At 42.9% G+C, this 13689-nt stretch overlaps 1 protein-coding gene across 1 annotated transcript in view; it reads left to right on the plus strand.

Moving 5' to 3' along the window:
* LOC132379924 (protein kinase C alpha type) overlaps positions 1–13689 on the plus strand; it is a 350679-nt gene that overhangs the window by 266328 nt on the left and 70662 nt on the right. The window contains exons 9-10 of the mRNA XM_059948280.1: positions 7993–8124; positions 8785–8958. Of these exons, the coding sequence (XP_059804263.1) occupies positions 7993–8124; positions 8785–8958 (306 nt within the window). The remainder of the gene's footprint in view (positions 1–7992; positions 8125–8784; positions 8959–13689) is intronic.

The following is a 13689-nucleotide window of genomic DNA, read 5'->3' on the forward strand; positions in this document are numbered from 1 at the left end:
ACTACATTCATTTCTGTCCCGGTACTCGAATTTCTGGCATACTGCTAGTGTCTTCCACAGTGAAGACTGATGCAAAATACTTACTAAGTGCATCCACCATTTCTTTGTCTCCCATTACTGCCTCTCCAGCATCAATTTCCAGCAGTCCAATGTCCACTCTCACCTTTCTTTTACTCTTTATATATCTGAAATTTTTTTTTATCCTCTTTTACACTGTTGACTAGCTTACCTTCATATTTCATCTCTTCTCTCCTTTTGTTTTTTTTTAGTTGCCTGCTGTTGTTTTTAAAAAGCTTCCCAATCCTTTGAATTTCCCACTAATTTTTGCTTTCTTAAATGCCTTCTCTTTTAATAAACTTCTTGATAAATTGAAAGTTTGGCTTCTCTTGTAAAATCAGAATTAACATTCCTAGGTGTCATCCTTGATTCAGATTTGAATTTTAAATCCCTCATAAAGAAAATGACCAGAGCAGAATTTCTGACTTAAGAAATATTGCAGTGGTAAGTCAGTTTCTGTCACGTAATGATGTTGAAAAATTAATTCATGCCATTTTACTGAATAGATTACTGCAACGCCCTTTTTACTGGCCTTCCAAAGTAATCTATTGACAAACTTCAGCTCATTCAGAATGCTACTGCTAGACCTTTAGCTAAAAGCAGAGTGAGGGAGCATATCACTTCTGTCCTAGCTAATCTGTATTGGCTTCCTTATCTTTTAGAATTGTTTTTAAAGCTGTCAATTGTCTGGGACTGGAGTACATCACGGACTAGAAGGGCCGAGATGGCCTGTTTCCATGCTGTAATTGTTCTATGTTATATCACACAATTGCTTTCATTTGCTTGAGCTCTCAGGTCTTTTTCTAGTCTCTAAAATTTAAACAATTTCTCTCAAAAGATAATTTGCCAGTCAGCTTTTTTAAACCATGCTGCTAAACTGTGAAACTCAATATGTAAAACTATAAGGGATGCAGATTTAGCTGAAAATTTTAAACAATTGCCTAAAAGCTATTTATTTAACCTTGGTTTTTACTAACATCTATTTGTTTTTTATTTTTATATTTGCACTTTATCCCTTTGTAAATCATTTTGAACTACATGACTATGAAAAGTGCTCTATAAATAAGTTACTATTATGCTTTTGTGATGCATTTGACTTCCCCTGTCAGCCACGGTTGCATCATCATCCCTTTAGTATATTTCTTCTTTTGGATGTATCTATCCTGCACCTTCCAAATTGCTCTTGGAAACTCCAGCCATTGCTGTTCTACCATCATCCCTGCTGGTGTCCCCTTCCAGTCAACTCTGGCCAGTTCCTCTCTCATGCCTCTGTAATCCCCTTTACTTCACTATAATACTGATATGTCTGACTTTAGTTTCTCCCCCTCAAACTGCAGGGTGAATTCTATCATATTATGATCACTGCTTCCTCAGGTTTCCTTTACCTTAAGCTTCTGGCCAATCCACCTCTTTCCAAGGATTTGATTTCATTTTTATAATAGAACCAACTCACCTCCTTTGCCTACCTGCCTGTCCTTTCAAAACAAGGTGAATGCTTGGATGTTAAACTAAGGATGTTAAACCAAGGATGTTAAGATACTGTCTTATAAATGTCTGCAAAAAACTGAATCTCAAAGTAATAGATGGTGACATGCATGTTTTGATAATAAATTTACTTTGAATATGAGATATTGTGTACTTTTCACTGTGGCCAAAATGAAAATCAACAGAACTGCAGATACTGGGAGAATCGGCAGTTTTTAAAAAATTTTCAGTAACTTTTTGAACTCATTGCCATTTCTCCAGGAATGCCTAACTTTAAGGAACTCCGCTCTTCGATCAAAATTCTGTCCCTCTTGCCCTGTTCACGTTGGGGGTTGTTGTTTTCCTGCTTGTCTTTGATAAGGTGTTCACCAAATCCACTTTCACAGCCACATCTCTTTCTTTCTCGCCAGCACTTACAAAAATCTAGGCTCAAATTACAATAGCTACATGAAGGGTTAATACAATACTTACAATACCATTTGCAGGAGTCTTGAACCTACTGTAGACCCACAGTCTTCCTGTTCTCCATGCCTTTAAACCTGTCAGCACTCAGAGTGAAAATAAACAACATGGATATTATTATCCCCAACCACATCCTCAATAATCAAAGTACTTCACAGCCACTAAATTTCTTCTGACACGCAATTACTTCTGTTATGTAGACAATCATGGTAATAAATCTCATCCCATCGAGGTCTTGTAAACAGAAGAGCAGACAATTAAACTGTTTCTCAGTTGAGGAATTGAGGTGGACAAGGACAATGGTATTATTTGCTGTTGCAATATGCTGTCACTAGTTCTCGAGTGAACAGGCAAATATGTTTAGTTCAATATCTTCCCAAAGACCCAGACCTCTGTCAACTTGCATTAATAAAGTGTCCTCAATATAGTGAAATGTCCCAGGATACTTCACAAGTGGGAACATTGAACAAAGCTTGACAACTTGCCACATAGAAGATAGATATAGACAGCATCTTAAAGAAGGGGAGAGACACAAAGATTTCAGGAGAGAATTCCACCAAGTGGAAACTTAGCAAAGTAATGTAAGCTCACGCTGAAGTGGGGAAAATGTACTTACTTATTTGGGCCCTTAGCTCCCAGTGGAGCATAGACTCCAGATGACCTCCCATCTCCATTGTCCTCTGAAGTCAATAGGTACATTTAGTGTCAGAGAAATGTATACATTATTTTTTTTCTTTGCAAACATCCACGAAAACAGAGGAGTTCCTCAAAGAATGAATGACAGTTAAATGTTAGAACCCCAACCCCTATTCCCCCACCCTCCAGTTGGAGTTCATTCATGTTTCTGTAATATGTTGTATTTACTGTACAAGGGATTGGGTTACACAGCTTCACCAGAGCCTGTCGGCCAGCCTTACCCATTTCCACCTCTCACAATGGGGATGTATGGTTGGACTTTGAGAGGCAATTAAGGAAAAAGTGCGCACAAAGTCTGAGGCTGAAGAAGTGAAGCCATCTCAGAGAACTTCCGAACTGGTACACTGATGTGCCAGTTAGACTGAACCTTAACCTTAAGAATATAGAGGCAAGAAACTGATTCAAAGTGGTGGCGCTGTTATTGGAATTATTTGACACTGCACTATGCCAGGGTTTAATTTTGACCTCTTAGATTGAGTTAAGGAGCATTGTGCATCTGTAATAAAACACATACTGAAGGTGGCATTGCAGTCTAACCACTCTGTGTTGTCCTTGCAATTGTCTGATATTTCATGAACTTCTCCCGAGCATAATCTACCAATGTCATGTGGCATCTGTGCCCTTCAGCTAACTACAGGTGATGACAATCCACATGACAGTAGTCTACCACCAGAGGGCAGCGTGGGAACACAAGATAAATGGCAAACTGAATTTCTAAAATTCAGGAATGATAATAGAATGTTTGTATTATATCCTTGAATAAAAATTAGTTAATATAGGAAAATAATCAATTCAAATAGGTTTGTCTGTACCAAGACCTTTACATTAATAGCACACAGTGAATCACAACTTGTCCTATTGATGTTCAAATACAGCAAGGCATCAAGAAGCCAAACTGTAGCTGGCCTTTCTTGTATGGGAACCTCTAAGCAAAACAGCAAAAATGTCTTATTGTAATTAGAACCCTGGTGAGAACGCACTTGCAATACTGTACTGCTGTATTGTGTATCTGCTCTGGTCTTCCTACCCAAGGAAGCAGATGGGTGAGATAAAGGGAACGGAGCAAACATTCACCAGATTAATTCTCAGAATTAGGAGATTGCTCAATGAAGATAAATGGGTCAAATCTGAGCACAATAGGTCTCTTGTATTTAGAAGGATGACAGATGATTTAATTAAACATAACGAAATCCAATGGGGATTGGCAGAGTAGAAGTAAGTTAATTGAGATGTAATGATAACTCATTTTCTCCCTCCACAGATGATGACTGACTTACTGAGTATTTCCAACACTTTATTTTTATTTGAGATCAGGATGATGTTTTCCTTTGCTGGGGTATTTAAAAATGAGGGCCACCATCTCAGAACAAGAGTTGGCTATTCAGGATGAGAATTTTTTGTTAGGAATTCCCTACTCAAGAGGACTGAGAATGTTTGATCACTGGGTATATTCAGGACAGGTCTGATGGATTTTGGATATGAAAGGCTTTGAAAGATATGTGAGGTAATAGATTAGTTCTGATTGAGAAGCCCCAAGGTCTGTTCCTGCTGCTGTCTATTATGTGCTTTTGATGCATTGCTTCTGCAGCTGCCAACCTGCGCGTGATACTCCCTAACCATACCTCTATCTTCAGGTTGGAGAATAGAGTTTAGTTCTTCATTATTACGTCTGTTGAATATGTCCTACCAAGTCCTGTTCACTTCAACCAAAGTGTGCACATCTTTGGGAACTTGCTGGAACACAAGGTCAACATTGCTAACTCTGCAGCTGTGTGATTTAACAGCCCACTTTCCAAAACACTTGAAATGTTAGCAGTTCCTCACTGCACTCTTGATAGCTGGCTGCTCTGGACAAAAAGATTCACATTCTACACACCCTTCCACTGGCATGTCAATGGTTGGAAAATAAGTGTTACCTCAAATTCCTCCTCCTCTGACCACTCCAAACTAATCTAATAACTTAACCTTTTGTGATATGTCTGAGACCACTAATTCAGTGTCCTCTGCTATTAAATTTTTCCTTCACATGCATGATGTCTATACCACAATGACCGTGTACAGGAATTGAGAACATGATAGTTCAGAAGCAGAGCTTGTAAAGTTGCAAACATTCTGGTTTCTGAAGAACCTTGGTTGGAAGCTCTTTGACCTTATGCTCTAGCTGCAGCATATCTATCTTCTGGTTTTGCATCAACATTTAAAACAAAAGTCACTGTTCTAGTGCACTCTTTGGTAATTTCAAAAGGTGGCAGATTGAATGAGAAGTTCATTGCAACACAAGGGAATTTGTTGTAGATATGACACATTGCTCAGACTAGAATTTAAATATTAGACATTCAGAACGATCGTCTGGCAGCTATAGAATTTGAATTGACATAGGAACTGCTATTTTTCGTTAACCCAGTTGAGCTCTGAGATCTGTCAGACTATAAATTCTATTGTTACAGTGGAGAGCCATTGAATCTCTTGTTCGTGGACCCTCTGCTGCGTTGTATTCTTCTATTTTGGAAAGTGCATCATCTGAGACCGACACTGTATGTCAGGGCTTAGTGGAATTTGATGGACATCAGGGTCTCAGGTTGTGTCATCAGGGTAAGTAAGAGACTGAAAAACTTTCAGATATGACTTAAAGAAGGAACATTAGGGTTAGAAGCAGTGTTTAGAAACCGAAGATCAGGACATTGTCAGGGTAGGTAAGTAGCTAGTTTGGGAAGGAAGGATCAGCCTTAAGGAGATTTAGGGCCTGGGATTTAGAGTGATGATCGTATAAGTTGGATGCAATTTAGAGTGGGATCTTCATCACTGCTGGTCGAATGATCTTGTTTGTGAGGCGGTTAGGAGAAATCAATTGCAAGAATGGAAGTGCCATAGAGTCACGGAGTAATACAGCACAGAAGAAGGCCCTTCAGCCCTACTGGTCTATATCAATCACAGCATCTCCCTGCTAGTTGCAGTTGCCCGTTTTCAGCCCATAACCCTCCAAGACCTTCCCCTCCATGTACCTATCCAAGTGCCTCTTAAACACTGCCTCAACCACTTCCTGTGGTAGTTCACTCCAGGCATTCCTACCTGTTGTGTAAAAAAGTGACCTTTTACGTCTCTCTTAAACAATACAATACCATAACAGACAACACACTAGCAAGCAGCAATTTACAAGATAACAGTGCAAAACATCCATGAGCAATCAGTAATTAGCAGAATGGTCACATGTGTAAACGTCAATAATCAAACTTAAATAAATGTGAACATATGAATAGAACAAGGAGAGTAGGAAAGACCATTTAATGTTGTGCAGGGGCAGTTGGAGTATTACATCAAAAATAAGTACACCGTTTTGGATACTGTTGGTGGGGATGACCTACCAGGAACAAGCTGCAGCGGTCCTGTCTCTGGCACTGAGGTTGGACTCTCGACCAGGAAGGGGAGGAGGGAAGAGAAGAGAGCAGTATTGATAGGGGATTCTATAGTCAGGGGGGCGGATAGGAGAATTTGTGGGGAACATCGGGAGATTTGGATGGCATGTTGCTTCCCCAGTGCTGGGGTCCGAGACATCTCAGATTGGGTGCAGGTTATTCTCGAGAGGAAGGGCAAGAATCCAGATGTCGTGGTCCATGTAGGGACCAATGACGTGGGTAGGATGAGTGAGGGGGTCCTGAATAGGGAATTCAGGGAGTTAGGTGCGAAGCTGAAGGGCAGGACCTCCAAGGTAACAATCTTGGGATTGCTACCTGTGCCACGTGCGAGTGAGGCAAGGAACAGAAGGATTATACAGATTAATACATGGCTGAGAGGATGGTGCAGGAGGGAGGGCTTCAGGTTTTTAGATAATTGGGTTGTGTTCCAGGGAAGGTGGGATCTGTTCTGATGGGACTGTTTACACCTGAACTGGAGCGGTACTAACATTCTTGCAGGAAAGTTTGCTAGTTTTGGAGGTTATTCTTTTTCAATGACAGGGTCTGACCTCGACCCAGTTTGTGTTGTAAACACTGAAACCTTCATTCCGGGCTAAAGGAAACTTTGATTTTAAAGGGTATTTAAATATCATTTTATAAAATGTTTTTTTTCTTGCAGTTAATTTAAACCTTGTAATTACATTAATATACTGTTCTTTCAAACACATAATAAACAATTTAAACTGATTAAAACTCATAAGCTCAGCACTCCTACTTTTTAGATATTATTAGAGCAGCATTATACGACATCCTAACAGTCTACTGTAACACCCTAAAGTCACATAAAGATTGAATTTTTTTCAAAAATTGCATGGTTTTACTGTGTATGCGGTTGTTTTGATCTGCACAATCACGCAGCAACCAACACTTAGCTGTGCAGCTGTGACCTTGCAGAATACAAGCAATACTGTTCTAGTTCCAAAAGAACGTTTCTGCTTCATGAACAACTTATAGCTTCTTTCAGACTATGAGACATCAAAATAACTATCATTTATGAAGATCAGAACTATACTTTTACAGTGAATATTGGGCATTGTATTATTGTTAATGGCATTTTGTAGAGTTTTATGCAATAACTATGTTTCTTATATGACAAAAATCCTGCCGGAAAGTCAGTAATTGTATCTCTTGTTGGGCACTAAAACCTGAAAAAGGATGTAGTATTGCTCTGCTGTAGATTCAACCTGTTTTCAACTGCACAAGATTGGGTTTTCTCTGTGATGTGAGAGGAACCTCCAGTTCAAGTGTTTGAAGAAATATTAATCTGTGTCTCATAAGCTGTGCAGATCAACATTCAGGTCTGTGATGATAAGTTGATCTCCAGCTAACACTGCAGTACTTCCTCCAGAATTGGCTTCAACATCCCGTGTTTCAAATGTGGGGAAGCACGCAGGGTTCCTGCTGCCCATCTGTTTTTACTAACCTCCACATTCCAAGTATCTCCATGGTACTAACAAAAGGCAGGTTCAGGCTCAGCAGTGATGGTCTCTAAAGTACAGCAGCCTATTGATCTGATCTTTTGGGCTCATGTACTTAAAGGTATTGTAGAGCCTTATATCTTGCATTTTCAGCACAGTTTGGAGCTTTCAGTATTACTGGGAAAGAAGCCATCAAACGAAAGAAAACAGGTATCACAATGACATCCTACTTGATCTTTTAGCTATTCTGTACAACAATACCCCGGGAGAAGGTAGGGTTCCATGTGCAGTGTGGTGATATATGAACCCATTGCTTGAATTGTCAGAATCCATTCATGTATTTACTTCAGTGCAAGGACTACGAATAGTATTTGACCAGCCAGCGATATTAAAGCTATATTTTTCCTTTATGTTCCCAATAGAAAGCCAAACTTGGACCAGCTGGTAAAAAGGTGATTGAAAAGAAAGCAAGTTCGCCATCAAATAATTTGGACCATGTGAATATATCAGACTTCCACTTCTTAATGGTGTTGGGCAAAGGAAGTTTCGGCAAGGTTTGTAAAAACGCATCGGGGAAAATCATTTCAGAGGGGATGATACTGGTTTCTGAGGATATTAAGGGGAAGAATTTTAGCCCACAATGGAAGTCTTACCAGGTCCTTGAGGAAGTTGCCGCGCTTAGTATATTTTACATTTGTTACGATATTAACAGAGTAAGAAGGTTCAACATTTTGCAGGAATAACATCAGAAAAAACTTAGGATCAAGCATGGAGGAAGGTTTTAATGACTTGGAGAGAGGTTCAGAGTTTAGGGTCTAGCCAATATGTATTTAATGGAATATGATGGAATTATTTCCCTATGAATATACATTAGCAAGGTGCCTAAGCATCTAATCGACTCAGTAAAAGCTCAGAAGAACTGTTGGCTGGTTAAAGCTAAAGACTGATTGTATCACCTAGAACATTGGTACTTCCTTGAGCGATTTCCATTTGGCCTTATAGAAATATTTGAGACAGGGACAATGAAAGTGCACTTTTTATTGTGCCTATACTTGATCTGGAAGAACAAAATATTAGGTGCCAAAACCCTTAACTACTTTTGTCTCAAAGTGCACACCCTCCCTCCCCACTATTAGCAAAATTAAAAGGATAGCCAAGATCAGTGGCCTTTGTATGGTTCACAGTTCCTTAAGGCATTCAATTATCTTCTACAGGTCATGCTGTCAGAGAGGAAGGGAACAAATGAGCTTTACGCCATCAAGATTTTAAAGAAAGATGTGGTCATTCAGGATGATGATGTTGAATGTACCATGATTGAAAAGAGAGTCCTTGCCCTGATGGAGAAGCCCCATTTCCTAACACAGCTCCACTCTTGTTTTCAAACTATGGTAAGTCTGTAGTTCCAGAAAGTAATCATCACAAAAGGTGGTCACCAAGACATGTTGTTTAATCACTTCATGCTTGTAATTAAAATCTTTGAAAAATATTACACTAGTTCCTGTTTATAAGTTTTTGTTTTAAATGGCTGTTGGTGTGTTTACATTGTTTCAAAATTATGAGGATAGTTTTATTTTCTTAATTTCCTTGTGCCCATGATGTTGAGCTTTGAGTTTCCCTTTTTAGACTTCTGAACATTTGCTCACATGTGAAGCGGTGGTGATAACAGGTAAGGTGCAATGTCCAGATGTTTCTTCCGATTGATTCATGGTTCCTATGGTTCCTAGTTGTTATTTCAGTGTGTCATCAGATAGCTTCTTCGCACCTGATAGAACTGATTTTGTTATTAGAAATGAGGCAGAAAGCAACAGTTCAGGCAAGCCTGAACAGAAACATATTTTATAACTAGAATGAATCTGTGTCAGAAAGTAAGACTTTAAAGTAGGTCAGCCTAAGTGAGTAAAGACATTTGACATTATGTTTTATAGACAGTCTAAAATCAGCCATCAGTGATTTGGATCAACATGCTGATATTTTTAATTTCTTTAATTCCTAACGTGCATCCTTCACATATCTAAAATCTTTAGCAGATTTTTTTGATTCATTCTGTTGCACGTGCTGATTTGATTTCCTCTTAAGTAGATCTCTGCTTTATACTTCCATGTTTCTACATGTAAATATTCCCTTCTAGATTTATCGGTGAATGTTTTCTCTTTAATAATTTAACACTGCACTCCCCACACGAGTGGAAACTGCACTTTTATGACTGTGCTTTCAAGCCCTTTTATAATTTTAACAACACTTAGTAAGGTGGCCAGTGATGTTCCATATAACATGTAACAGATCAGCGTCTCTCTCTCAATCGGAGCATGCCATCCTTGATCTAAAGAGACTACTAAAGGAGATGATTTATAAATGATAGAAAACAGCATATCTAGAACAGGAACATGTGGAAGCAAATCTGTCAACTGGCTTAGATATATTCCATTTTTATGTCCTAGATATGAGATGCAGTATGTTAGGATAATGGTAAAATGTGCATAGTTTAAAAGGATGCTCTGTTCCTATGCATTTGTTCAATTTAAGATCATTGTTAATATAAAGCAAAGGTTATGTACTGAAGATAAGACCCTTATAGTCTGTAGATGTGACGTCCACATAGCATCAGCTATGGGCCAGTGGGTAGTGTTGTTGCTATGCCCAGACTGAAGCTGGCAGTTCAGTATTACTCTGGATTTGATTGTGACTGAAGTTTTTGTATTCTAGCATTGAATGAAAATCTGGCCAAAGTGGTGTCACATTTCCAGCATTACAAGAATAATTAGACTTTAAAGTTACAGTGAGGCATGGGTCTCACTCTAAGATTAAAGGCCTGGATACAAGTAAAAGAAAGTAAACTTTATGGCTGGCTTCAGAGCATTGCAGAGAGTACAAAAAGTGTTACAGCACTTATTGACAATCCTCAGAACATTATCACTTTAAATACAATCCTGACAATTGGTTTTGAAAAGGTAACTTTGATCTTGGAGATCATGTAGAGAAAAACTTATCTGAGGTGGCTTCAAACTGATGTGAAAATTGAAAACTTTATCCTTCTTAAGCTCTATATCACCACTTGTTTCTAACACTTGATATACTGTAGCGATACATACAGAGCTAGAAACGACGACACGCAGTCGGTAAGTCGTTTCGAGACTAGTTTATTCAAACTTGGCGGCGCTGGCTTTTAATCTTTAGTTCCCGCCCTCTCCAGGCGGAAATGACGTCAGAGCTGCATTACCAAAGTCTCTCCCCGCGCAAGGGCTATTTGTGAGCCGGTTCACCGGCAAAGAAAGAAATGCCACATAACCACCCCCCCCCCCCCCCCAGAACTGGCGATACGCCCCCCCAATGTCCACAGTCTGGAACAGTCTCTGTTTGGCCGTCTGCCTCTGCACCGTGGTGCCTGAACCTCGACCAGCTGCACCAAGTCCACATGGGCTGGTTTGAGTCGGTCCACCGTGAAAACCTCCTCTTTCACCCCAATGTCCAGAATGTACGTGGACCCATTGTTCCTGATCACCTTGAATGGCCCCTCATACGGCCGCTGTAGCGGTGCCTGGTGTGCACCCCTTCGTACAAATGCAAACTTACAGTTCTGCAGGTCTTTGGGCACGTAGGTCAGGGTCTGTCCATGCTGTGAAGTCGGTATGGAGGCCAGGTTGCCGAGCCTTTTGCGTAGTCTGTCTAAGACTGCTGCAGGTTCTTCCTCTTGCCCCCTTGGGGCTGGTATGAACTCTCCTGGGATGACCAGGGGTGCGCCGTACACCAACTTGGCTGACGAAGTTTGCAGATCCTCTTTGGCCGTTGTGCGCAGTCCAAGCAGGTCCCAGGGAAGCTCGTCCACCCAGTTAGGTTCTCTCAGGCGGGCCATGAGAGCCGGCTTCAAGTGACGGTGGAAGCGTTCCACTAGTCCATTCGACTGTGGGTGGTAGGCAGTTGCGTGGTGTACCTGCGTTCCCAACAGGCTGGCCACAGCCGACCACAGGGTGGAGGTGAACTGGGCGCCTCTGTCGGAGGTAATGTGGGCTCGTACCCTGAAGCATGCTACCCAGGTTGCAATCAGCACTTGGGCGCAGAAATCGGCAGATGTGTTGGTGAGCGGGACTGCCTCTGGCCACCTCGTGAACCAGTCTACCATAGTTAGGAGGTACTGCGCTCCTCGTGACACTGGTAGGGGCCCCACGATATCCACATGAATGTGGTCGAACCTCCAGCAAGTGGGTTCGAACTGCTGCGGCGGGGCTTTAGAATGCCGCTGCACTTGGCTGCTTGGCACTGCGTGCACATTCTGGCCCATTTGCTGACCTGTTTGCGAAGTCCATGCTACGTGAACTTGCTGGAGACCAGCCGGATGGTTGTCCTGATAGATGGGTGCGCCAAACCGTGTATGGAGTTGAAAACTCGATGCCGCCAGGCTGCCGGGACAATAGGGCGAGGTTGGCCGGTAGCCGCGTCGCACAGGAGGGTCTTCTCACCTGGGCCTACGAGGAAGTCCTGCAGCTGCAAACCCGAGACTGTGGTCCTGTAGCTGGGCATCTTGTCGTCTGCCTGCTGCGCCTCCGCCAGTGCTATATTGTCTACCCCCAGGGACAGGGCCTGGACAGCTGGTCTGGAGAGTGCATCCGCCATGATGTTGTCCTTTCCCGAGACATGCTGGATGTCTGTCGTGTACTCGGAGATGTAGGACAGATGTCGCTGCTGGCGAGCCGACCAGGGATCAGACACCTTCGTGAACGCGAAGGTCAGCGGTTTGTGGTTCGTGAACATGGTGAACGGCCTGCCTTCTAAGAAGAACCTGAAATGCCGGATCGCCAGATACAGTGCCAACAGCTCCCAGTTCCCAGGCACTGTACTTGACTTCGGGTGGTAGTAGGTGCTTGCTGAAGAATGCCAGGGGTTGTCAGCGCCCCTCGATTAGCTGCTCCAGCACCCCACTGACTGCAGTGTCGGATGCATCCACCGATGGTGCAGTCGGAACGTTGGTTCTGGGGTGCACCAGCATCGCAGCATCTGCCAAGGCTTCCTTGGCTTTAACGAAAGTGGCCGTAGCCTCATCGCCCCAAGTAATGTCCTTGCCTTTACCTGACATCAGGGTGTACAAAGGGCGCATGACTCGGGCTGCTGAGGGGAGGAAACAGTGGTAGAAGTTCACCATGCCAACGAACTCCTGCAGGCCTTTGACTGTGTTGAGCCTGGCAAAGTGGCGGATCACGTCTACCTTGGCGGGCAGAGGTGTTGCCCCGTCTTTGGTAATCCTGTGGCCCAGGAAGTCGATGGTATTGAGACCAAACTGGCATTTGGCTGGGTTGATCGTGAGGCCGAAATCATTCAGGCGGGAGTAGAGCTGGTGGAGGTGGGACAGATGCTCCTGACGACTACTGCTGGCTATGAGGATGTCGTCCAAATAGATGAACGCAAAGTCCAGGTCACGTCCTACCGCATCCATTAGCCGCTGGAACGTCTGTGTGGCATTCTTCAGGCCGAATGGCATTCGGAGGAATTCGAACAGGCTGAAAGGGGTTTTGAGTGCTGTTTTGGGGATGTCTTCAGGGTGCACTGAGATTTGATGGTACCCCTGGACGAGGTCTACTTTGGAAAAGATTCTTGCCCCGTGAAGGTTTGCTGCAATGTCTTGTATGTGCGGCACGGGGTAGCGGTCTAGAGTTGTAGCCTCGTTCAGTCTGCGGTAGTCGCCGCATGATCTCCAGCCCCCGGCTGCTTTGGGCAACATGAGCAGGGGGGAGGCCCATGGGCTGTTGGACCTCCATACGATCCCCAATTCCTCCATCCTCTTGAACTCCTCCTTCGCCAGGTGGAGCTTTTCCGGCGGGAACCTTCGTGCGCGGGTGTGGAGGGGTGGTCCCTGGGTCGGGATGTGGTGCTGTACTCAGTGTCTGGGCATGGCTGCCATGAATCGCGGTGCCAGAATCGATGGAAAGTCTGCCAGGATTCTGGTGAATTCGTTGTCAGACAGTGTGATGGAGTCCAGGTATGGGGCTGGCAACTTGGCTTCACCCAGGGAGAAGTCTGGAAAGTCTCGGCATATACCAGTCTTTTCCCTTGCAAGTTGACCAGCAGGCTGTGAGCTCACAAGAAGTCTGCCCCCAGGAGTGGTTGGGCTACGGCGGCCAGTGTGAAGT

This window comes from Hypanus sabinus, chromosome 23 (assembly GCF_030144855.1).
Source record: "Hypanus sabinus isolate sHypSab1 chromosome 23, sHypSab1.hap1, whole genome shotgun sequence".
Classification (NCBI taxonomy): Eukaryota; Metazoa; Chordata; class Chondrichthyes; order Myliobatiformes; family Dasyatidae; genus Hypanus; species Hypanus sabinus.